The sequence below is a fragment of the Trematomus bernacchii genome, unplaced genomic scaffold (genome assembly GCF_902827165.1).
Source record: "Trematomus bernacchii unplaced genomic scaffold, fTreBer1.1, whole genome shotgun sequence".
NCBI lineage: Eukaryota > Metazoa > Chordata > Actinopteri > Perciformes > Nototheniidae > Trematomus > Trematomus bernacchii.
The window spans coordinates 3,914,023-3,938,160 of NW_022988050.1; the positions used below are offsets into that span (position 1 = coordinate 3,914,023).

The 24,138-nt window shown below is 41.7% G+C and overlaps 1 protein-coding gene across 8 annotated transcripts in view; it reads right to left on the reverse strand.

Annotated features, from left to right (window-relative positions):
* Nucleotides 1-69: 69 nt before the first annotated feature.
* si:ch73-103b11.2 (myosin phosphatase Rho-interacting protein) overlaps nt 70-24,138 on the reverse strand; it is a 48,875-nt gene continuing 24,806 nt past the window's right edge. Inside the window, exons 5-26 of one of the 8 annotated variants that reach the window (XR_004555032.1) lie at nt 22,924-23,008; nt 20,597-20,650; nt 19,434-19,656; nt 18,130-18,682; nt 16,260-16,401; nt 16,027-16,143; nt 14,826-14,882; nt 14,665-14,733; nt 14,475-14,564; nt 12,238-12,347; nt 12,045-12,083; nt 10,213-10,993; nt 10,004-10,120; nt 4,265-4,412; nt 4,072-4,177; nt 3,582-3,741; nt 3,393-3,500; nt 3,223-3,309; nt 2,979-3,141; nt 2,543-2,628; nt 2,210-2,293; nt 70-1,447 (exon numbers count right to left, since the gene is read on the reverse strand). Coding sequence is in view for 6 of the 8 variants with exons in the window: in XM_034118928.1 (XP_033974819.1) it covers nt 6,540-9,149; nt 10,004-10,120; nt 10,213-10,993; nt 12,045-12,083; nt 12,238-12,347; nt 14,475-14,564; nt 14,665-14,733; nt 14,826-14,882; nt 16,027-16,143; nt 16,260-16,401; nt 18,130-18,682; nt 19,434-19,656; nt 20,597-20,650; nt 22,924-23,008 (5,047 nt within the window). In the remaining 2 variants the exon portion in view is untranslated. Of the gene's footprint in view, nt 1,448-2,209; nt 2,294-2,542; nt 2,629-2,978; nt 3,142-3,222; nt 3,310-3,392; nt 3,501-3,581; nt 3,742-4,071; nt 4,178-4,264; nt 4,413-6,103; nt 9,150-10,003; nt 10,121-10,212; nt 10,994-12,044; nt 12,084-12,237; nt 12,348-14,474; nt 14,565-14,664; nt 14,734-14,825; nt 14,883-16,026; nt 16,144-16,259; nt 16,402-18,129; nt 18,683-19,433; nt 19,657-20,596; nt 20,651-22,923; nt 23,009-24,138 lie in introns of those variants that run through there. The other 7 variants (XM_034118932.1, XR_004555033.1, XM_034118933.1 and 4 more) reach the window with 7 other exon arrangements.

Here is a 24,138-nt window from a genome sequence, read left to right on the forward strand (position 1 = left end):
TCTACGACAGATTACTAAGGAGTCTTCAATAAAAAAAAAGTGTCTAAAAAATAAAACTATAACTCAAACTTCCAAACACTTCATTTATTTGACGTTATACATTCAAATGAAAATAAAAAATATTCATATATATTTAATATAGAGCTAGTGAGCAAGGTCCAAGTTTTAAACAAAACACAGAAGTCTTCCGTGTAGCATATATATATATACAAGGCATGGTTTGAATACTATACAGTGTGTATCCATAGCTGCACAGGTTTCATGGATGTTTATATTCTTCACTCAGTTGAGGCACGACTAGATTTCAGTGAGAGGTCAGGGATTGGGCCGAGTGCTTCAAGACTGCCGCTTACAGTAAAACATTTCAATCTCAACACCTAAACAGTAGGACTTGCAAAGCAAAGCTTAGTAGTGTTAAAGAGTTCCACACTGAAGCAAAAAAGTAGGAAAAAGAGGCAACATGACCATTCTGCAATTCAAAAAGGTACTGTACAGTCATGCAACGTCCTAAATAGTTCCTGTTTTCTGAGATGATATTTTCACGCTAATCAAAACTGAGCAAACACAAATCCAGGTTCAAAGAAAAAAAAGTCCAGTATCACTAACAAGTCACGGGTTTCCACTAAATTTGACAGAAGTTAGGGTGTTTGGTTGCACTGCAATAAATGACTTGAAGTCACTACACCAGTTTGAGACAAATAAAACAAAGCTTCCTCAAGTAGTCAAGTGATAAGTGCAATCCCACCCCTCTATATCCCCCTTCACACACAGACACTCCATTTTTATAAAACTCTCATACATAAGCAAGTTAGCATCACATTGTTTTCCACTATCAATCAAACCATAGTTATAGTACAGCAGATGCCCCAAGAATCAATAGCAAACCTTACTCTAACATATATCCAGTAGTTATGTACAACAGAACTGGTGCAACATTAAACACATAAAAAATTATTAGATATAGAAACTGTAACAATAATAAAATACAGCAGATACTTAATTCATATTGGGAAATATATATTATTTATACTGTGTATTGCTGTCGTTTTGGCATTATAGAGGATCAATAAAAAGGCTGTCATGTATTCCTCTCACAGCTTATTTGACACATCTCCATGTTGGACAGATTATACGTCTATGGATTTTTTTAAAGAAAAATTACACAGGATTGATTCAATAAAAGTTTTTCACCTAAAAAAATCTAACAAAAATATGACCACTAATCAGAGGGATGGAAGCAGCAGGTCTTGGTTTTGACCGTAACAGATTTTTTTCCATTTCCTATACAAGTCTTCAGCAAATGCTGGCATGGCCGTACCATCTGACCGAAAACTGAGGTCAGGAAGAAAAACTGAAACTGCAGATTCTTAAAAATTTAAATCTTTTTGGAATCTTTTGCCTCAAAAAGCTTCATACGCTCCTGCACCGTAAGTCCCTCTTTCAGGCTCTGTAGAAGAAGAGAAAAATAAAGTTATTTATTCTTCATAATTGACAAACGCATGTGTGCAGAAAACAAGAGACATACACAGACATACCAAAACAGTTGTGTTTGTCAACTTTTTCTGATCTGGACAGCACACTATATTTTAATGTGCGATCTACGAAAAAGAGTTGCACACAATGCACAAATACATTCAAAACTCACAAACAGACATAGACAACAATTACAGACAAGGTTTTTACAATAAAAGTGTCAGTTTGGCAGTAAATACACAGGTTACATCATTAAATACAATATATATGTAAAATAAAACTGTATATCCTTAAGAGTTCGATTTATAAAGTAACACCTAGACTGGCTTGGTCCAAAAACAACAACACACAATCCGCCCACATGCCCCTTTAAAGCTCACTACCTAGCACAATTAGATTTTTTGTTTGATGTGTATGTTAAACTTCAGTGTTTGTACCAATTATACAAGTGAGATCATGTTTTCATTTGTGAGCTTTAAAGGGGTTTGTCAACTTATTAGTTTTCACCTGGCTACAGAGGTTTCCCTTTCCCCCAGTCATTATGCTAAGCTAAGCTAATCAGCAGGCTGTAGCTTTACATTCACCTGATTTTGAGCAGTATCAAAAAGGTTTTTCAAAAACCTCTAGCTTGCTAATGCTCAGGGTCTGTGATACGGCGGGTTGGTTAAGGGGGAGGGAGGGGAGATCATGCAAGGGTGGTAGGGGCATGCTTTGGGCTACATCATGCTATACCTACAGAACATCTTGGGGCGGGGCTTGGGGGGGGAATCACCCCACAATGGGAGTGTCAGCTATCCCATGATGCCTGTTCAATGACAGACTGATAGACAAAATAGACAAGATGACAAAACTTACAGGACAAGAGACTTTCAGTAAAAAATTCCTGAGTAACTGTGCAACACAGTGTGTGGTGGAACGATTGACAGTGATGAAGTCTACATGACAACTTTACAATACACAGCAACTCAAGTGGCAGCTTAAAAGTGTGTGGATTTACTCCATGTGTATGTTTGAATTTGGGACAGATGCCTGTAAATAAGAGACATTTTTTATAGAACTTGACACTCACCTTTGACCTTAGGCCTCTTGATTGCTTGGCGGCGTTTGATCGTTCCTTTTTCAGGAATTCTGGATTACTTTTTGATTTCATGATATCTAAAAAAAAAGCACTACAGTTTAGCCAAAATAGTTTAATATGAACCTTATAGAGGTTCAGTGCACCTGGGGTTCTCTATACAGGGATAGGAATGAAAAACATGCATTTAAGGGTTAATGATGCTGACTTCAAAATGAGCTTCACCTTTATGTCAAATCCAAATATATCATAATAAATTACATGGAGCACAAACAGGGCGATTCTGTAGATCTTTGATACAGTTAACCATGACTGTATATGCACACCATTTTAAAATGTACATTTAAACATTGTTTACATTTCCCTATCTGGTAAGAAATACTTTGGTAAATCCAATGGGATGCAAAATAAGGTTAAACTTCGTATTTACCGTATCCAGGTGTGACTGTTCCATCGACGTTCCTCTCTCCTAAAGCTTCTGTTGCAATGAGCAGCTTCTCCTTCAGTTTGCTGATGTCGCAGTCAGCCTTTGCTTTCACAATGCTGAGCTCTGTGTAGATGTCTTTATATTTTTCTGTGGCATACTTCTTGTCCTGTTGAAAAGTCATCAATGCAGCATTACTAAAATACACAAACATTAATATGTTATCTATCTAAAGATTGTTTTTGCTTACCCTTAAAGCAGACTGCAGTTCATCTTTCAAAGAGTGGATTTCCTGCTTAAGATACTGGATCTCTGACTCCTTAATTCGTAGCAACACCTACAAGATGGGCAGAACGGTCAGAAGGCAAAAGTTCCAATCCTTACTGCATGTGTGTTTGCATTGTTTGTGTTTAGACATACCTCAAGTTCATACACATCTTTTCCCTGGGTAAGTGGTGACATTACTGTTTCTCCACTGAAGCAGGAGCGCATCCGAGTGATCTCTGTAGTCAGTCGGTTGTTTAGTTCCTGTTGGAGAGAATAAAGTTTAGTTTAAATCCATGGACAGAAATGATTTTTATAGGTACATGTGCATGTGTGCAATCCAACCTGGTTGTGAGCGTTGAGCTCCTGGTTCTCTCTCTGACACTGCCTGAGGGCCTGCCTCTCGGCCTCCAGGGCCTGGGCCAGGTGAGCGTTCTCCAGACATTTCTGAGAGTACTGCTCCGACAGCACCTCCAGTTCTCTGTGGATCGACTGCAGCTCCTCCCTGGACAGGCACGTCATCACAATATTAACCACAGTTCTCATTTGATGTTGACCAAACAAGTCTAGAATGAGGTGGACCTAATCATAAAAAAGGGATTTTCCTTAAAAGCTTTTATTTTTATTTGCTCCAGTTTTCCAGCCGCTGACAAGCTGCCAAATTGTTATAATTGCCAATCCTGCAACAACATAAGGATTATCTGCAAATCCACCGAAGTAGTACTATTAACACAAACACATGTTTAAACCTCAGGGCTCTTAAACCTAAATAGAGATTTAATTGTTGTTATATTTAACATGGAATATCTTAATAGTTTTCGTATTCAAAACATACTCGTATTGTAAGCGCAGTTCATCAATGTCAGCGTTCAGTCCGCTCAGTTGGGAACGATGGGTCTTGTTCAGTTCCTCCTTGTGTGCATTCTTCATTGCTTCAATAGCTACATTTAAAAGGAATCACATTTAATTATTGTACGCTGGTTTTGTTTAAAGTTTAGAAATCACGGGTGAAAAAACAGTTTAATTACCAGCAATTGTGGCAGCAGTCTCCTCAGCCAAAAGTCTCTCTCTCTCTTCCATAAGTTTTGCGATCTCCCTCTGATGCTGCCTCTGGAGGTCATTTATTACCTTGTGGTGTGTGTCTTCCATTGTTGCAAAGCCACGTTCACACGTAGCCTAGAGGAAGAACGGATAAAGAATATGTTATTGCAAAGTTACCTTTGCATTTACCACCTACAGTATAATCTAATTTGTGACTATTCATGAAGTCCAATACATATTAATCATCCACTAGGCTACATGGTGTCATGCAAAATCAGTGATAGAATCCATGCAAGCTTTAATGATGTGAAGCCCAGCTATGTAAGAGAGTGAGGTAAAGCTGTGACATTTTAATCCATCATCGACTGCATTTTTGTCATTAATAGACTGCACCTCCTTCTATAATTGAATTTAGGAAATGGTTTGTCTGTTAATGCCCAAATCAAGAAGCAATGTTTGTGGCAATCGAGCCATGTTACACTTTTAATATTCAGGATTGTAAGAAGAAACAACCTGCAACATATTTCCTTGCTTTATTATGTAAAACTACCAGGGATGTCCCACCCTGATCCAGCCCTTTTGACGTGCATCGGTTTGGTCTATATAATGCCAAACTTGTATTTCCATGAGTTCTGTACCAACTACAGAGAGCATTAAAGCCTGCAGTTTCAAGTTAGTTTTGCAGGTATTTGGTCATAAAATGACGTGTTGACAATTCATCCAAACGTTGATAAGACAACAGGATGATTCAGGGCATCACCACAGTCATTAGGGTTCATCACCTGGGTACCATGGATGGCTGTGGCACATTTCATACCAATCACAATCAAATGATGGTACTCTTGACTGGCTGTAAATCTAAAGTCAAGGTAACCAAATGGGTGGATAAAAGCGCCTAACCTTACAAACCTTAGAAACATGCAGCTAGTATGGCTCTAGCGATGTAAGCAAACTGATGCCATCTATGATGCAAGATTCAGAGATTTACAAACAATCTCGAAACAAGCCATTGCCAATTCAATCGCTCTGTGCATATTAGTAGATAAATGGACAAAAGCAGCTTGTTATTATGCTATCTTACTTTCAATCTAATACTCTCTCACTTATGTATAACAAAAATCACTACAGTATAATGAAAGAGCAAAAACCTTAAGACTTTCAAAGTCTCTCTGGTATTTCTCTCTCAGGCTGGCCACATCTCCTTCTAGATGCTTGTTCTCCAGTTCGTCCTTCATGGTGCTCATCTGAGCCTCCAGCTCCTGGATCCGGTCCTTCAGAACCAGCATGGAGTCCACCTCTGACCTGGTATGTGCATCCTCCCCCTTCCCCTGCTCCTCCTCATCCATTGGTGTAGGGGCCTCATCACAAGGAGGCGAGTTGTAAACCTCAAGACCTTTATTGTGCTGTTGGATACATTGAACGTTTTCCATATACTGGGAATGTAACTTTTCAATCTCCTCTTTGTGGATTTGCTGGAGCTCACAGATCCGCTGTTCAAACTGCTCTTCCAGTTTCCTCACGTGACCCTCGTGCCGCTCCTCCATGGTTTCCATGTCCACCAGCAGGACTTCTAGCTTGTGCTGACTGCCAGCTGTAGTGTCCATGAGGGCCAGCTCTGTGGAGGCTCGGCCTTTCTCAGCTTGGCTTAGCTCGTGCTTATGCCTCTGTTTTATCTCTTCAGTGTCCTTCTGGAAACGTTCCTCCAGGAGAGCCAGTTGGTCCTGCTGCTGTGAAAGCTGGTTCACACGTTTGCTGATCTCACTCTTGAGCGTATGGTTCTCCTTCTTGAGAGTGGAAACTGCTTGTGTTAAGTTCAAGCGTTCCTCCTTTAATGATGCTTCATAATTTTCTTGGATTGTGTTGACTTTTCGGGCGTGCTGTTGGACAAGAGCATCCATGTTTTGACCTGTCTGTTTGCACCAGCCCACGTCTTGTTCATGCATGGCCTGTAACCTGCATGCCACATAAGCTACCTGAGCCTGGATTAGGGCGTCGCGCATACAGACAGAGGTACTTGTTAAACCATGTGAGGTTTGGTGGCCCAGAAGACCGTGGATCATTTTAGCCAGTCTAGGATGGTTTCCACCATTTTCTATCTCTTGAGCAAACTTATGGAGGATTTTTGCTTGTCTTTGAAGCTCATTGGCCAAGATGTCATGTGCATGTTGCAGCGATTCAATAGAATTAATACCACAAGATGGCATTTCTCTAGCCAAATGTCTGTCTACGACTTCCTCAGCCAAGTCTCTAGCCTCTTCCATTTCAATTTGCTCCATGTAGGGAGCTAGTTCGGGGGGGGGAAATGTCTGCTAACTTTTGTTCACCAAACTCAAAGTTATTTTTGACTTCTTTTATTACATTTATCAAATCAGGGCTTTTGGAAGCTTCAATAATTGTTTTCAAGGCTATTTCCCTTTGATGCAGGTTATCATGAGCCTGAGTTATCTCCCTTTTCAGTATTTTGAATTTCTCTTCATAGCACATGTTAAGGTTTTGAATAGAGTAGGCTAGCTCAGCTTTAATTAAAGTGTTAAAGATAACTGTGGAATCAACATCTACATCAGCTGAAACACTTTCCTCTTTGGATTTAGCAACATCCGTCTCAGCTTTCTCCAATTCTTTCAAGAATGAACTTTCTAACATCAACTTCCTGGTCAAGACATCAGCATAAACTATAGCCAAGCACTCTTTGTCACCTCTTTGAATGTTCTCCAAGTCTTCCCATATCTCGGTAAGAGATTGTAGGAGGTCAGACTTTGATGTCTGTAATAACAAAGCCATTTTATTCAGAACAACCGCCTCAAATGATAACGTTTTGGCAAAGAGGTGCAAAGCTTCTTTATCTAGAGTCTCTGGGGTTGTATTTGTATGGACAACTGGTGATTGCTCTTCAGTCGTTTGTCCTTGTCGGATGAACAGTGATGCATTGAACAAATGGTTCTCTATCTCTGACAATGAGTGCAGCTGTGAACCGGTGGTAACATGAGAGCCATTAAGAATAGTCCTGACTTTCTCTCGACTGCTTTCCACACACAACAGAGCCTTGGCATAATGCTTATTGGCAGCACTACTCTGTGTCCCACTTCCATTACTAAACTCCTTATTGGGGTTAGGATTTGTGTCTGTCATCTTTAGATAATTCTTAGACGCATCTTCTGCTTGCTTGGATTGCTCTCCTACATTTTGTGTGAGGTTTCTGAGTGTATCCTCGGTGGCTAGCAGCTTAGTCTCTAGGGCGTGTATGATAGAAATGAACTTCTCTGGGTCACTAATGTGAGAGAAAGTAATATCAGAGATGTTCCCTTTACTAAAATCAGTATCTTCCTTAACATCCTCATTTTGTGTTGTGTCTGCAGTGCTCGCATTGATAGTGTCCATGCCCTCGAGACTTATGTATTTCTGGCACTGAATTGTGGAAAAACGTATCCTTGGTCTCTTAGCTTGAGACTCCTTATCATCTTGGGAGTTCTCCGTCTTGGATGAATTGTCATAGGTAAGTAAGAGATCTGTGTTTGCTGCTAAGGAGGCGGATGTTTTAAGCCTTGCCTTCTTGCTCTTGTCTGGGATTTGCTGCCTTTCCATGCGTAGGTCAGCGTAGCCCAGCTGCAGGGCATTAAGATGCTGCTCAAGTTCTGCTATGCGATCCTCTGCAACTACAAGCTTGGCCTGCAGATCCTTTTCAGCACTACAGGGTTCAACTTTATCCAAGAGATTTGGACTCATATGGCAAAGAAGCTCCTCCTTAGCTTGCAACTTCTGTTCAGTTTCCTCCAAGCTGTTGCCAAGTGCAGCCATTTTAATAAGGGCTTCTTTCAAGTCCTCTTCCTTGCGTACCATCAGCCTCTCATACATTTCCTTAGTCTGCCGGATCTCCTCTTCTTTCTCTCGTAGGAACTGGCTCATTTTCTGAAACTCTTGAGTAGCCCTCTCATAGGAGTGCTCTAGGGTGTAGTAATCAGCTTCTTCTGTTTCGAGGCGATTGCGAAGCTTGTTCACCTCACGGTCTGCTTCTGCTATCTGGTTAAGGAGCTCCTGACAGCGGCAGGTGAGATGGCCTTTCTCTTCTTCTAGCCTGCGCACACTCTCCCTTAGTGACTCCACCATGTCAGTCTTCTGGGCCAGTTCCTCTTGCAACTTCAGCATTTCCTCCCTGCTTTCTTTTGCCCCAGAAGCCTGCCTGCCTCTTAACAAGGCCTCCACCTGCTGCTCAGCCTCTAGCACACGGACCTCCATCTCTTTCTGTGCAGTTTCAGCCTCAGCTAATTTTCGACACAGATTCTGTCTTTCCTTCTCGTGACTCTCTTGCAGGCTATGCTGATCCTTCCTCAGGCGCTCTTCCTTCAGTGCTTGACCCTCTTCGGTAACATTGATCCTAGCAGTGACCTCTTGCAGCCGCTCCTGGAGCCGTTGAATCTCTCTAACATGGTCTCGTTGCAGGGCCTGCTGGCGCTCCAGGTGCCTGAGGGCCTGGTTTCTCTCTAAGAGGCTGGCTTCTACTTCACGGAGTCTCTCTTCACTGTCCTTTAGCTGGGCACGTAGTGTGGCCTCACCACGACCATATTCATCTTCTTGTTCCTTTGAACGTTTCTGCTCTAGCTTGAGCTCATTGCGCATTCTGGCAACAGCCTGTTCACTCGCCAAGATTTCGGCCATTGCAGATGCTAGTTTAGTCTGCAGAGCCTGAATACCAGACTCATGGTGGTCTACCGCATCCTGCGCTTCTGTGTAGCTTCTCTTTAGTGTCCGAATCTGCTGCTGAGCAAGATCCTGCTTTCGCTTTTGGGTTTCCAACTCGCCCTGCAAATCTTCATTAAGCGTGTGCAGGCGCTGCCACGGCACTCTTTGCGGTGAAGAGGAAGGGGATGTTGCACTCTTGAAAAAGATTGATGAAACAATTGTATTAATTACATCCTTATTTCACCTACCATATACGGAGAACCACATCTCGGGGGGAACCAGGAAAATAAGTTTTCCTCTCTTGATTTGAAGCTTTCTTTTGAAGCTTTTCCCAAGCTTCCACTGTGCTTTTTCAGAGGTGACTTGAAAATGGAAAGGTGCGAATGAAACCCCCCCCCCCCCCCCACTTCCAAAAAAACAAAAACCTTGCTGGGTCACTGATATAATGATTTATAAAAAATAAATAAAAAGCAGACCATCTACTTAACTTTCGCAAAGTTAAGTAGATTTATTCAACAAAAAACGACATTCTGATTCTATGAGAAATAGTAGTAACTTAAAAATGCACAATGTAAAAAAGCAGTTAAAGTATGCAATTCTGAAACACCAATAAGCATGCAGAAATCAAGCTTGGAAAGGGTGCACAGACAAAGAGAGAAAAAGCACAGCGCAAGGCTCCTTGATCAAGTTTCTTACCTCAAGCATATCGGATCAAATCAATTATTTCCCAGGAGATGTGAAACTCCGTAAAAGACAGTTAATGAAAACTCATGCTAAGAACACCACAACCATGCGTATCAGTTTCAGAGATAAAAGCACCCACACCTGTTAGTAGAATATTATATAAGTTACAGTAGCCATACATAATACATCTGATATATCATGAGCTAGTATACCTTATAACACAAATATAATCTATACAGGTACAAACTTTTACTGTGCCACGTTTGACTCAGGATTGATTTCTCTTAATAAATGTTGGAATGCTATTTGTGCATGTTGTCAATAAACCAATACTGATCCTGCAGTATGGATGGTGAGTGTAGTACCTGCAGCACATAGCCCTGTCTGGCACTGTGTTCCCTCCCAAGTGCATCCTCCAGCTGCTCTTTTAAAACATAGTTTTGCTTCTGCAGTCGGTCCAGCTCCTGCTGCTTCTCTCCCAACTGGGCCAAAAGAAAGAAATTGAAGAAACAATGAATGACAAGATGCTCCAATACCATTAAGATGTAAATATGACCATACTGAAGAAACGCACCTCTTTGTCTAGCAGCGCAGCAAGCTCATCAGCCGGCAATCTGTCAGAGTTACTAGAGTTTCCTGAAGCTGTGTTGATAGAAACTTGCTTCTCTTCTCTTAACGGCGTCGTCTCCACCTGATGCCACCGCTGCTCGATCTCTTGATGGACATCCGGGTTTTTATTTGTCTTCTTATCTTCACTAGCAGGATGCATTGGTGCTGGGTGGTCTACTTCCATCTTTCCTTGCTCATGGCATTCAGGTATCGATGGCGGTACTGGGGATGTCGTGTTAAGCGTGGAAGTCATAGTGACGGTAACAGTATTTGGCATGTGCTGGGCACTGGTTGTGCCATGTGGGAGGACGCCCCTCCTGACACTCTCCTTTTCTGCTTCTGGGGTCATAGAAGGTGGGTGAGCACCTGACAGAGAGGAGGTTTGGAGGGAGGAGGTAGAGATAGGAGAGGACGCTAATGAGGAAGGCGAAGAGGAGGTAGAGCAAAATGAGGACGTTGTAGAGAAAGATGAAGTGAGGTCCACTGTGTCCGCTCGCTCCATTGCTCGCTTTTCTGTCTGCTCCATTTTAAACTCGGACCAGTCAAAAGTCTTGGAACGACCCTCTCGTCTGCGCTCACGGACTCGGCTTTTACGTTGCTCGGAGAGAGGGCCAGAGGCGTTGCTTCCAGACGTCTGTGTGTGGACGAAGGACTTTGGGGCTTCAGGACTTGTGCTCAGCTCAGGTGAGGCCTGTGGACACGGCTCTAACATCACGTTGGCTTTTGCCTTCTCTTCAGGGAGGGATCTGTATGAACAAAGGCACAATAAAAGGAAAAATATATGTAAGAGGATGTTACCAGAAAAACATGAGGAATTTTTACACATATATCAGCTCAAGCTCCAATACACTTATATAAAGCTTTGCCGGACAGACACAAATGCATATATTCGTTGCAGAACAGCATCATTAAATTGTGCATTAAAAGCATGATAATCAGTAAAATGCCTCAAAGTCAAATCATTAACAACAAAATGCTTATATGGCACCCTGCAACAGACTGAAAGCAGCTTCGGTTTTAACAGTCGTGATCTGGGGTAAGCCTGATGGCAGACGTCGCCTTTAGCTGCTATTTGTATACAGTAGTGGCTTAATGTTAAGAATGTGTTGATGGGCACTTGGTGGTGTTGAGGGGCAAAGTAACATGACGGAATAATCTATTTTTGCCACGTTGTGTGTGGAGGTGTCAGGGAGGTATGAGTAAGGGGAAAATGAGAAGGGACAAGGCTCAAGAATGAGAAAGAGGTGTCTTTGCAAAAATAACACGCATTCTCCGCTTGGAGAGAGTTGCCTAAGATACACTGGCAGAATGTTTAAATCTTTGAAAGCAGGTCATAGTGTGTATTCAGTGTCTTGTGATGAGCCGTCTGAAAGGCAATACATGGCTTTTTAAAGCACAACAATAAATGCTTAGGTAGACACGAAGAAATCCTCAGGAGAACAGTTTTTGAGCAATTACAGGAAAAAAATAGACCCTCTTCTCCCTATTCACTAAAGGCCTTTTCTATCTCCTCGAAATTGTTGTTGTTTTGTGATAATCTTCAAAAGACACCCAGTGGACCGTCACACTACAAGGATCATCAAACGCTCTGCTGTTGATCAACAGAAGGTCGGGAAGGTTATTCTCGTATGTTGATGTGATTGAAGTGTGTGTCTACAGTGGCACGACTGACAAGGAGACGTTACTCAACAATCACATGACATAGGGCGGGACGACAAACACGCTGGGACTGACATTGCTGAGCAATTACATCACTGTTCGAGGAGGGGGAGATATTCAACACACAAGCACTCCAACCTGGGCTTCAGAACGGACAGTTTCAGTGAGATGTTTTTCCTGGAAGCAGGTTGGAAATACCGGTTGAAGGGGGGGGAGGAGAGAGAAGGGAAAGAGAGGGTGAGGAGGAGAGAGGGATTTAAATCAAATGAGTGAGAAAAAGCAGTAGTTTCATCTCCCAGTGGTTTAAGCGTTAATCCTCTTTGGGTATTACCGAGTGACATCAGGGGCAATAGTGGGTCGCACATTCGTCATGATGGCCTGAATCCAGTTGCGACGGATTCCAGAGGTCATGGCAGACAGGGTGCCCGCTCCCTCTTTACACTGAAAACAGAAAGGCATTTCATTTACATGAGTGACAGGGATGTGACAACACGCCGATTAAAATACCTTTGAAACAAAGCCCTTGTTTTTGCACAAGCCTCAAATAGAAGAAATGTGGCGTTGCCTAGACGATGTAAGGCTTTTTTTTGTTTCAGGGGATAGACTCATTTGTTGCTACTGGTGGGTAGACAAATTATAATTACTGCATTAGATGACGTGCAGTAGCTTCTTACGAATGATGATTTTTAAAAAGCAGCTCTCATGCAGAACACTTCCTACTCTAAGGAGTACATCTAAACCTCTACGTTCTCTCTTGGTTCTCCGAACTCAGGTTCCCTTCTCATAGCTCAGTTCTTTTTAACAGTATAACAATGACAAGAAAACTGGAAAAGAGAACAAAAACACTGGCCTCACTTCTCCTTTACTCATAAATTAAGGACACTTCTGGGCAGTTTAGGACGTGTGGGAAACTGCTTTATACAAAACTGCTGCTTATCTATTACAGTGACTGAAATTGTAATCATTTATAGGCAACCTTTAGTTTTGGGGTTTTCTAATAATACCATATCATGTTAATAGTCTCTAGAATAAAAAAAATAGCTGAGGCAAATAAAACACTGTTACATACAGTAAACAGTACAATTACACATATGTCATATAGTTGTTTCCCTGTGCCATTAAGCAAAGGATATCCACATTTAGGAAATATTCATTTAAACTGAGGAACCCTTTGCTTAATGGCTTTAGTTTTTCAGCATGACTTTGTATGTAATACATGTACAGGACCTCTAGTGGAAGTCAAGTGATTTCTACAAAATTAAAGTATATTCATTAAAGCTTCTAAGGACACAATAATGGGGTTTGAGAAACAGGGTACTTTATTTCACTGCTTTAACTGTAATGACAGAACAACAGCCTCTTCCAGTCTGACCGTGCAGCCGAGGGAGTGGACATAAATACTGAGGTTATTAATTTCTCGTCACCAAACCCATGTTGTTCTCAGCCAAAGAGACAACGATCCCTTCCACTTTTCTATTTCGGAATTACCCCAGAGAAAAATAGCTGGGGAAGCTGCTTCAAGCAAAAGTAAACAAAAGAAGTGACCTTGCAGCTCTCTGTATCTCTATCTGATGCAGTTTGAATCTATATGTAGCAGGAACAAAACCCACACTGACATCTAATGGATAACGATTCAACTGCATTGCAACTATATGCGTCTGGTTAGTATTTTGCCAGCAACAAGTGCTAAAAATGTTTAATGGCATGGTGAAAGGATTATATGACGAAAGTGTTCTGTCCTAGGACTCACAGCAGCATCCTCAGAACTGCACAACAGTTGTGCAATTACACTTCAGAGTGAAATGACCAAACTGTTGTTGATTAAATGTGGACAAGGAGGAGGTTACGCAGCCTGAGGTCGAGCACAACCAGACTAAAGAACAGTATTTTGGCTGTCAGGAGGCTGAACTCTCTCCCCCCTCTCCCCTGCCCCCACTGGATTATAACTCCCCACACACACACACAGACACTCAAATCCAGCACAAGACACTTTTTTTTACGCTGCTATGGACAATCTGCAGTAAATGCACATTTTATGGACAATCTTGCACCAAATATATTGATATTGAAGTGACTGTTATTTTGTATATATTATATGTTGTGTTTTTATTTTATCTTAATGTGTGCATATGTGTAAATGTGTCTGTTGATTGTGTATATAGGATTTTACATTCGGGATTGTTGGAAACGTCATTTCTTTCTCTCTGTCTGTAAACACAAACTGAGTAAGATTGACATTAAAGTTGACTTTGACTTTTGACTTTGCAAGAGGAAGGTAAAAATATTGTGAAGGATGTGGATTTAGAGAGACACGCGGGGCTGCAGCAGATTTAGACCACAATGATGTCAGCCTCTCGCAGAGATGACAAGTCAAGTGGCATCCGTCAAGCAAGACAAATAATCGTTTCGGAAAGACCAAACATGATACCTAAATATGCCTCACATGTTGTCAAACGGCTGTTAATAGACTGGCTGGAGACAGCAGAGCTCATGTTTGCAGACAATGAGTTTCATCATTGCTGGTGATTAATGTCCCGGCACAAGATGACGTGAAGAATCAAAACTCACCAGGATTTGGAAGCCGTAGTTCCTCTGGACCGGGAACTCTTTGACATCATAACAAGTGGAGAGGTCGATCTCACCATCCATTAATGAAGCCTAGGGGAAGAAAAAAAAAAAGACAAATTACAAAAAAAGCCTTTTTATTTGCATATTTATTCAAAATAAAAGCACACAGTCTCTGGAAAATGTGTTTTACCTCCTCGGCTATTGAGTCCTTGTAGTATCGCAAATTCTGATCAGTCAGGACAAACCAGTGTTTCTTCCACTAAAGGGGAAAAGACAACATACATTGGATGAGTATATGGTTTATCCAGTAGAAGCCAATTTAATTAAATCCCTCAAATAAAAGTTAAATACCATCCCATCTTCGTACAGCTTTGTCATCCATCCTTTTTTGAAGTTCAGCAGATCTGGCTGCAACGAAGACAGAATAGAGTGATGTGATATGATGTGATGCTACTACATGAACTCATTGAAAGTAAAAGGAAATGCAGCTGCCACTTAGAAGCCATCTTTGATTCAATATCAACCACATTGATACAAAAAGGATTGAAATAAAGCATTTTTTGCACATTTGTCACTATATTTAAAGTCCTTACTAAGAGCTTTTTATCACTGATGTAACTAGAATACATAAACGACATCTCCATATGCACCACTGCAATTAAATGCATTTGTTTACATATAGGTCACCACCTCAGCCTAAAGAAGAAAAAGTGCAGATACGTGGCTCCAGCTAAAAAAGGCCGACTGGCGGGAGCTGGACTTTCCCTGTGAAACACAAACTGCTGCACATTGAAACTAAGCTCAAGTCTGTTTATAGACTCTAAAAGTCAAATCACTGGTCCAAAAGCCTGGCCTCTGCTCACTCAACAGTACCTTGTTTTTGCTGAGCTTCATCAGGTGTGGAGTCACGGCCTGGCAGAGAGTCATTCTGATGGCTAACTGCCTTCACAGCATATGTTGACAATCTGTGTCTTTCCTTCTGTCCCGGGGACATACACACGACTGAGGCTGCCTCTGTGTCGGCTATTTATAATTATCAGTAGCGTGTGCGGCCGTGGTGTGTACATGAATGTGTGTGTGTTTGAGTGGGCGGGGGTTCGGGCAGCTGCAGCTCGACCACACACTGACTGGATCACCCCTGCAGCACTGAGCAGACCTAGGATCAGTCGCAGTGTGTCAGACTGTTGGAGTCAGACGTCAAGAAGATACCAGAGCAACCTTAGGCAACTTTAGGGCTTCTTTAATCTCACTTGGGAAGACTTTGCTAATATAATATTATATATGCGGACATGGACGATGTTTGAGGATATGGATACTTCAAGTTTCCAGACGGACCATATCAATAAAATACGATTAAGCAGTGCAGAGAAAACAACCAAAAAAAGCTTAGTATAATGGGTTCAATCTTTGCTGCAGCACTTCTGATTGGCAGTTTCCATTGCTGGGAAGGTCTCTGTGCATCCCAATCTTTAATCACAAAGCACTTTAATGGGACCCTGACATGATTTCGTAGTCCCCTTGTTGACATTTGAGATGTGTGATCAGTACTTACAGTCATGGAGGACTCGGTAACTCTGCGGTCCAGGGACTTGGCTCTTCTTAAGTTAGCAAAAGTGGAGCTGGACACATCAGGGACTGAACGGTCCTTTCCTGCATCCAGGGACAGGTCCTTTAAAGATCAAATGTTTATTAGAAATGAGAAGTATTCCTTAAAGTGAGGAGATTTGTATACATATGCCATTCACCAAATTATTTTAAATGTGTTTAGAAAAGAGAAATGCATACATGTTTACTAGCCAGATAGCGCCTCTCGCTGCGCCCTTGTCTCTGGATTAGCGTGGGGTTAGCCGAGGGATCATTGGAGCCGCTTGTGTCCATGTGCTCTTCAGACTGGCCTTCCTCGAATCGGCCAATGACTTGAGAACGTCTAAGAAACACAAAAGGACCATTTTGTTACAAAGACTTACTCAAAACACAACAGTAAACAATATCTTACTCAACATAAAAGTATTGTCAGGCAATAAGTGAAATATCATTACATAGTGCAGCATAAAAAATAACAGTTCGTAAAAGCCACAGCCAAATGGTGGCAGAATCAGCGTAAGATCAAGACCATAAGCATGATAAAAAAAGTTCATTTGAGTCAAAAACAATCTCCGTAATTGATCATCTTTTGTTAATTGTGCAGAATGAAATGCAGCCATTACTGGTAGATACAACACGTAGGAAGTTTGGACATCATTTTAGACTCAAAGTCCCTTTCATATATTACAATGTGCAAGATAGAGATAACATCCCAAAAGAGAACAATCCAGAAATACATAAAAGAATAAAGATTAGGTGTTATATGATGAGAGATTAAAAACGGAAAATGACTAGGATGGTGGATTGAACAAATTGCAGAAGTAGAAGCAGTGGCAACAAAGTCGGTGTTACCTTAAGACTCTGCACGTGTTATTATGTATGTTGAGTGTGTGTGTGTGTGTGTGTGTGTGTGCGTGTGCGTGTGCGTGTGCGTCTGCGTGCACCAGAAAGATAAAAATCAGACTGTATGTAAACCCGCAGTACCAACCACCAGTATGCTTGTGTACAGTATACATAAATCATATATATGAAACAGTGTGTGTGTGCTCCCAGGCAGTGCAGAGATGAAATGATAGAAAGCAGGAATCAGCGGTGACCAGCAGGGACAGGGGTGGAGGGGTTGGTTGAGCATTTGCTCTGAGAAGCTCAGTTCAGTAGCCTAGGAAGAAAAGAAAAGAAACTAGGAAAGTAGCAAGAGCAGAAGGTAAAAGATCAATAGAAAAGAAAGTAAAACATGCATATGCATCCCTAAATCATTAATGGCAAACCACTGTTAAGCTAGTTGAAGCAGAAATAGCAAAAGCTGCTCAAGATATAAGAAAGTCTCAAGGACAGCAGCCACAGGGTGGTGCTAAAAACTGAACAGCTGAATGCATGAGATTCAGATTATAAATCAAATGCTATCTCGATGTTTTAAAGGTCACATATTATGCAAAATCCACTTGTTCATGTCATCAACATGTGTCCCCCCTGTGTAAAGAGATTCTGAAAGTTTCAGGAAAAAATACATGCTCACTTTTTGTCCTGATCCATTTAAATTAAAGCCTGTCTGAAAATGAGCTGATCAGATTTTGGCCACTTTATGATGTCATAAGGTTTTTTTGGGGGTTTTGTAACCATTAGCCAATAACCAACAAAGGTAACCCCCCCCCCCCACCTTATCACCTGAATCTCCTCCTAGAGCACCATTGTGTTCTTTTTACCCAAATATCTCTCAGAGGGGCGTGGGGAGGGGCTCCTTATTTTCATCTAAAGTAACAGACAGAGAATCAGCACTTTTGAAACAGGGCTGAAACAGAGGGGATTATGGGATGCTACAATGATCTGTTTGATGTTTGGAGCCAAACACTTTAGAGACATGTTGTGTATATATCTGAGACCTATAATTAGTGATGAAAAACAGTATAATAGGGGACCTTTAAGGCTATGTCTAGGGCCGACAACCAGTGGCTCATTAATGATTACTAATCATGATTCGCTGCCATTTTGATCACAAATGAATCTGCACATATGTTTTCCATGCTAAATGCAACTTATTGATTGTGCAGAGCATGACACTGATCCCTCTTACCTGCGCTCCTGCCCAAACAGCCGAGCCACCTCCTCTCTGCCGGGACTCCGTGTCCGTGCCCTCAGCTCTTGGCGCTTTTTCTCTGAGCGGAAAGCTTCACGGTAGCTCATTCTGCGAGCTCGAGGCACATCAGACAGCGCAGTGTACTCCCTGCCAGGCCTCCCCACTCTGCCTCCTCCACCACCCACACTCCCGGTGCTGCCTCCACCACCACAGCGTCCCTCCCAGGTGGGCGTACTCCCGCTGGGCTCGGAGTCCAGCGAGCTCTGGGAGGAGCTGATGGTGGAGTAGCTGGGGGAAACAAGCGCACCTGGAGAAGGGAGAGGATCTTGGGAGGGATGATAAGGGGATGTTAGGGAGTCTGACTCGGAGATGTACCTGGGACTGAGAGCTCCTAAAGAGGAGGACGAGGCTGAAGAGGACAGCGGCAGGTGCTGGGGCGGCTGCGCAGACTGTGGGGACAGGGCAGACTGAGGCTCCGACTTGGTCTTCTCCAGGGAGAAGTAACCGCTCTCCACTCGTACCTTGCGTCCAGTGCTCATGGGTCCGGCATCTGAAGTAAAGACACAGTTCAACTGATATGGATCACCCAGAACAGACACATATATGGTGTCAAAAATGTGTTCATGCTTTAAAATATATCTGTTGTATACTGCAAAAGAGTAAGGCATGTCACTTTCTTCCCAAAACAATAAAGCACGAAAGAAAAGGCTGATGGTCAAGTTTTCCCTCTGACCTTTTGTGTCTTTTATTAATCTACATTTGTTTGGTGTAAATTGCCAAGTGTTGGAGATGAATACTACAGAGATGTCTGCTTTTTCTCTAATATTATGGAACAAGATGGCACTTTTTGTGGTGCTCAGAGCTCCTTAAAAATACATTTGAAAAACTCAACAGCAAAGTCTCTCTTCAGCAATCCTGACTTACTTAACATACTCCACGGACCTTGCTTCGAGTTGTTTTATGTACAATACTTACATGAAACAGCTCACAACAAGGTCTGTGGATTTTTTTGCTTAATAAGGTTATGTATTTCTGAAGAACAATTGATGTAAAGTTTAAAAAAAAGGTTATTTAGGCGATCATTTTGGGTTGAACTGTCCCTTAAAGCCCAGGTCTGCAGCTTTTACATCTTGCTGAGCTGGTAACTAAAAGAGATGCAGTATGTGCCAATGTCTTTATGTTAGTCGTGACCAGCACATTTTCAAACCTCCTTTTTGTTGACCTATTTTTCATTATGTAAGTGAAACTAGAACTGAAGCATAGGTGCAGGATGTTGAGGAATTTGTCATCGTTGCCCTCACCGTCCTGAGTAGTGACACTGGACTCCGGTTGGCTCTGGCCCAGCTGGCTGAGGCAGGAGGCGCTGCGGCTGCAGGGGATGGAGGCGCGGCTCCAGCGGCTCTCCTCCTGCCACAGAGTGGTGCGGCTCATCGGGACCCTCTCAGCGCCGGCGATGCTGCTGGGCAAGCAGGGGATGCTGCCCCCCCCGCTGCTCGTTACCGTCACCTTGGCAGGGCCGGGCTCCTGGGTGAGGGTTTGGGATGGGAGGAGGGGGAGGGAAGAGGAAATTACATGATGGGAGGCAAGGTTACAGATAAACTACGGAAAGGAATACGAGGAAGGAAAAGGATTGAAGAGAAATTAAACACTGGAAAGTAAATGCGAAAACTCAAAGAAAATATATTTTCTTTAAATCAAGGCTTAATTTAAAGAAAAATATTTGGACATCAGCTCAATTTAATGCTTCATCTGAAGTGCACTAGGGTCCAATATTGAGCCAATTCAGACACTACTGTATCATTAAAGCAGTTAATGTCACTTATTAGTTGTTATAAGTAATCTGCAAAGCCCAGTTATCTCCTATCCCCACACTCCCCTATTAACTGAGTGTCACTATGACAGTGTTAGTGTGTAGTGGCACATACATTCACTTGATTAATCAGTTTTTTCCATTTATTTCTCTTTTTTTAACCAATATCAAAGTGTCATTACAATACAAATGTAATTATAGGTAACAATCAAAAATGCTCTGGAGCGAGAAGGAAGATATGTGGAGAGAAAAAGTGATTGACAGCTTAACAAAGAAAATGGAAAACACATCAGTATTATTGGAGGATTTCTGTAGATGCAGATTTGATTTAATAAGATTTCATTGCCTCACTCATTGTTAGTTTCAAAGCGTGATTTCACCAGTACAAAAAAAGAGGCCCTCTTTGGAATCAGAATTTACAACAGGAGAAAGCAAGATTTCCAAAGAAAAAGCGGCCCTCAAACATTTGCTTATCATCCAGCCTACTTAAAATCACCATAAACATGCCGTTATAACGAGAATCACCCGTTCAGTATTGGCGAGAGAATCAGAAAAGCATTTCCTTCACATGGATTGATAGTGATTATAAAAGTAAAAATGTATTCGGGGGATTCAAAAGAATGAAGCTAAAAGGTTTGGCCGAGCTGAACTCACTGGGTGTCCATTCATGTCTTCAGTGGAAAAACACTGGCTTGCATTTCTTCCACCCTGCCAATCACAAAAGCCTTTGATGTTAATGCTACGTCCTGCTGATTTATTATCAATCCAAGAACAGCCAACAATACGTCTCGATGATTTGATAGTTTTTGTATTATTTGGACGATGGCGTTTCGTTTTATTGTTGTTTAGGGCCAAATTCATACATATTTATGACATAAAAACACATGTGTTTCTTGAGAGCAAACACAAGAAAGTAAAAACTCCTTTCAGTTACAATAGTATGTTTCCCATCATGGAATTTTGTTGCAAGGTCAGGTGCTTCAATTTAGGGGCACGACCCAGTAGGTAAACATTTTCTTTGCTAGTATTTACACCTATTTATCCGTGACACGCTATATCACATTTCCACCCCCAAACAACCCCTGAGACGATGATAGAAACTGAAAAAGACAAGCAGTAATGGCATAATCACACTAGCAGGCCTAATTGTGTCACTTGGCCTTGACTGCTTGAGTGTTATTTCACACACTTTCAAAAAAGATAGAATATTTGCTTAAGAGCGTACAAGGTATTGTTTTTTAAAGCTCATATCAGACGTTAATGGAGCTTGAATGCGATCGTAGTGTAGAGAGGGTATACTCATTTACACAGAAAAAGTATTTTGGATGCCACATGGGAGTTAAGGTCATCCCTGTGTCACTTCGTCCCGCTGCAAATGAGCCCGTCAGTGTCCCGGCAAGGTCACAGTCGGATTCAGGGCGCCGTCATTAGAGGAGCCAGACAATGAACTTCAGAGAGAACTTTGTGTGCACCCACCACACATTTGGCCTTGCATCAGAAAGGAGGAAGGGAAGGGGGGAGAGCTGTATCCCACGGTAGGTGGTCTGAAACTCCTATATTTCATCTCTCTATTAAAACTGTTTTCATAGTAATAGAGCTTTACCCTTGTATTTTATCTCCGTCTAACATGGAGAAATCAGACTGAAGTTTGCATTGTGATTTCATAGAAAATGCTGAACTTTGTATTATTTACTTATTTATTTATAGAATCCTTCTAGACATATTGTTCTTCGAGGGTAGCTGTCATTCAGGGTCCCTCCGCAGGTTGGTCAATAACGAACAGCACTACAGCAGATTCAAGTCTTAATGTCCAGCTTTACAGACACACAGACTTTGACATTAATTCTCAGTAAGTGTGCAAGAGCTCAGGCTGTCGATGTGTAATCAGAAAGTTTATAGGATACTCAATGAACATTTGAGGATTTTTCTAACAATTCACAGCATTGTAATTTTTGAAACAGGAGGGAAACAAGATCATCGGAATGTACTTCTATAAAGGTATGACAACAGAAATACCTTTCCTTCAGGGGAAGTGATCTAACAATATTTCACAATGGCACACAGGTGATGTAAAATAAAGAAAGGGCTTTAGACTGTGTTGGTTTGGGCTTTTTGTACAGACCTCAACTTGGAAGTCTTGAATCTGACTAATAATGTCAAATGAAAATAAGGGAACTGAGGAGGTAGGACTCGGGGGTCTTGCAGATAAAAGAAAAGCTGCTGGACACAACTTTGTAACAGCACAGAGCGCAAGGGAGAACTGAGAGGAGAGCGGATCATGGTCACATTGCTGAATGTTATTTTAGCAGGCAGCTGTCATCCTCATCCTTGGATGTTTGCTCAGGAATATTTTGATAGCTCAACAATGTTTGCTGCCTTCTTACCAGGTGGCTCTATAAATTAAAAGAACGTCACCTGTTCTGCATCTTTATAACAGAGATACATTGTTAAAGAACATACATGCTGGTATAACTGGCAGTATTTGTACCACTGTGCTATGAACACAGTGGTACAAATTAATTTAAAGAGTATGTGGCACGCAGTGAGACGGCCACATCACGGGACTCAAGAATGCAAATATGCAAAGCAAAAACTGTTCATCATGTTGCCGGCAGAAAAACAATACATCTCTCTATCTCTGGAGGGAAAACAGCTGGTGAAGACTGAGTGGAATGAGGAGCCTCCATGCTGCATATTTCCCAGGCACATGTTGTCCTTAAAGATGTTCTTTCTCAGCTGTAGCAATGGCACAATCACTCTATGTGGATGATTTATAATGCTCACTTTAGCTCAGTGCTGATGTATGGGGGTAGCCACCTTTAAAGTGTGAACAAGAAAATACTGGGAGCCCAAATGTTGTCTTTTATTTAGAAATACTTGTACTTTTGGCTCAAACCCTTAGACCTAGTTTTTCAGTGACGCTACCTCAGTGTGAGCAAGATACGTCACTTTGCCCTGGAGTGTGTAAGTAGGTGCATTACCTGGTGACAGGGTGGATCCACTTTGCGTTTCTTCTTCTGGTTCTGCTTGTTGGTCCGGGGGTAAACAGTCAGAGCCTCCTGCCACCTACGAATAGTGAAACAGTCAAGTATTGTTCCTGTGACAATGAATGCAGACTATACACACCCTGCACCTGTACTCGATCAAAATATGACACGGAAAAGTTCTCTGCAGGAAAATGAAACCATTATAAAAGCATTTGTACAAGCTAATACTGAAATAGGAAAATATAAAACTACACTTCTACTTCTTAAATAAACACTGAGCTAAATGCAGGAAATAAAACATGTAGTCACTTTTAATCCTCTAGGTGGCAACACAAAGCATCTTAAAGCTTGGTTACTCTACATCTGACTTGCCTTTATAATTTATGTCTGTTTTTTGGCACCGTTTGTGTGCTCTTTACTGAAATGGCAATTCATAAGGAAACTATTATCTTATTAGCTGGGGTGGATTTAGTCAAGCATTGTCTTTTAAAGCATAAATACATTATTTACTGCACAAATAATACTCCCACACTCAGAGATGCTCAATCCCCCTTCCACACAAGGTAATCAATGCGTATCCTCAGTAAAAATCATTTGAATAAATAACCCGGGAGCAGTCTGCTGAAGGTTTAGCATACTCAATTTAACAAAACAAAGAATGAAGGATAAAATATAACAAAAAAAACGAAATGTTCCTTATCTGCAATACAGAAAACCCTGGCTTTTTAATGATTAGAATAATCATGTTAAGTACTTTGGTACGCAACAATCATGCATTATCAAATATCTTCGGCTGCACCCACTTTGTAAAGTGTGTCACACTGTGAATACAAACATGTGACTCTGTATGAGTAACAATGCAGCCTTGTTTTTATACTGTAATGTAATCAATCAAATGTAAGGAGATTGAAAACAATACATTCTTTAAAGCCAGTTTGTTACATCACTATCAGTGAACAGCAGCCTTGGCAAAGGTTAATATGATTGTGTGATAGCTCGGAACGAACACATGGGAGCCAGAGGATAGCGGGTGGGAGGTGTGCAGAGATGGAGCAGGTAGCATAACGGAGAGTAGGTGTTGTGAGTCACAGTTCCCTCAGAATAGCCATATAATGTACGCTACATCCAGGGAGGGAGCGTACAGTGCAGAAACACACAGGAAAAGCAGAAGATAGCAAACCGAATAAACCGAAGCTCGTGTGTTGGGCT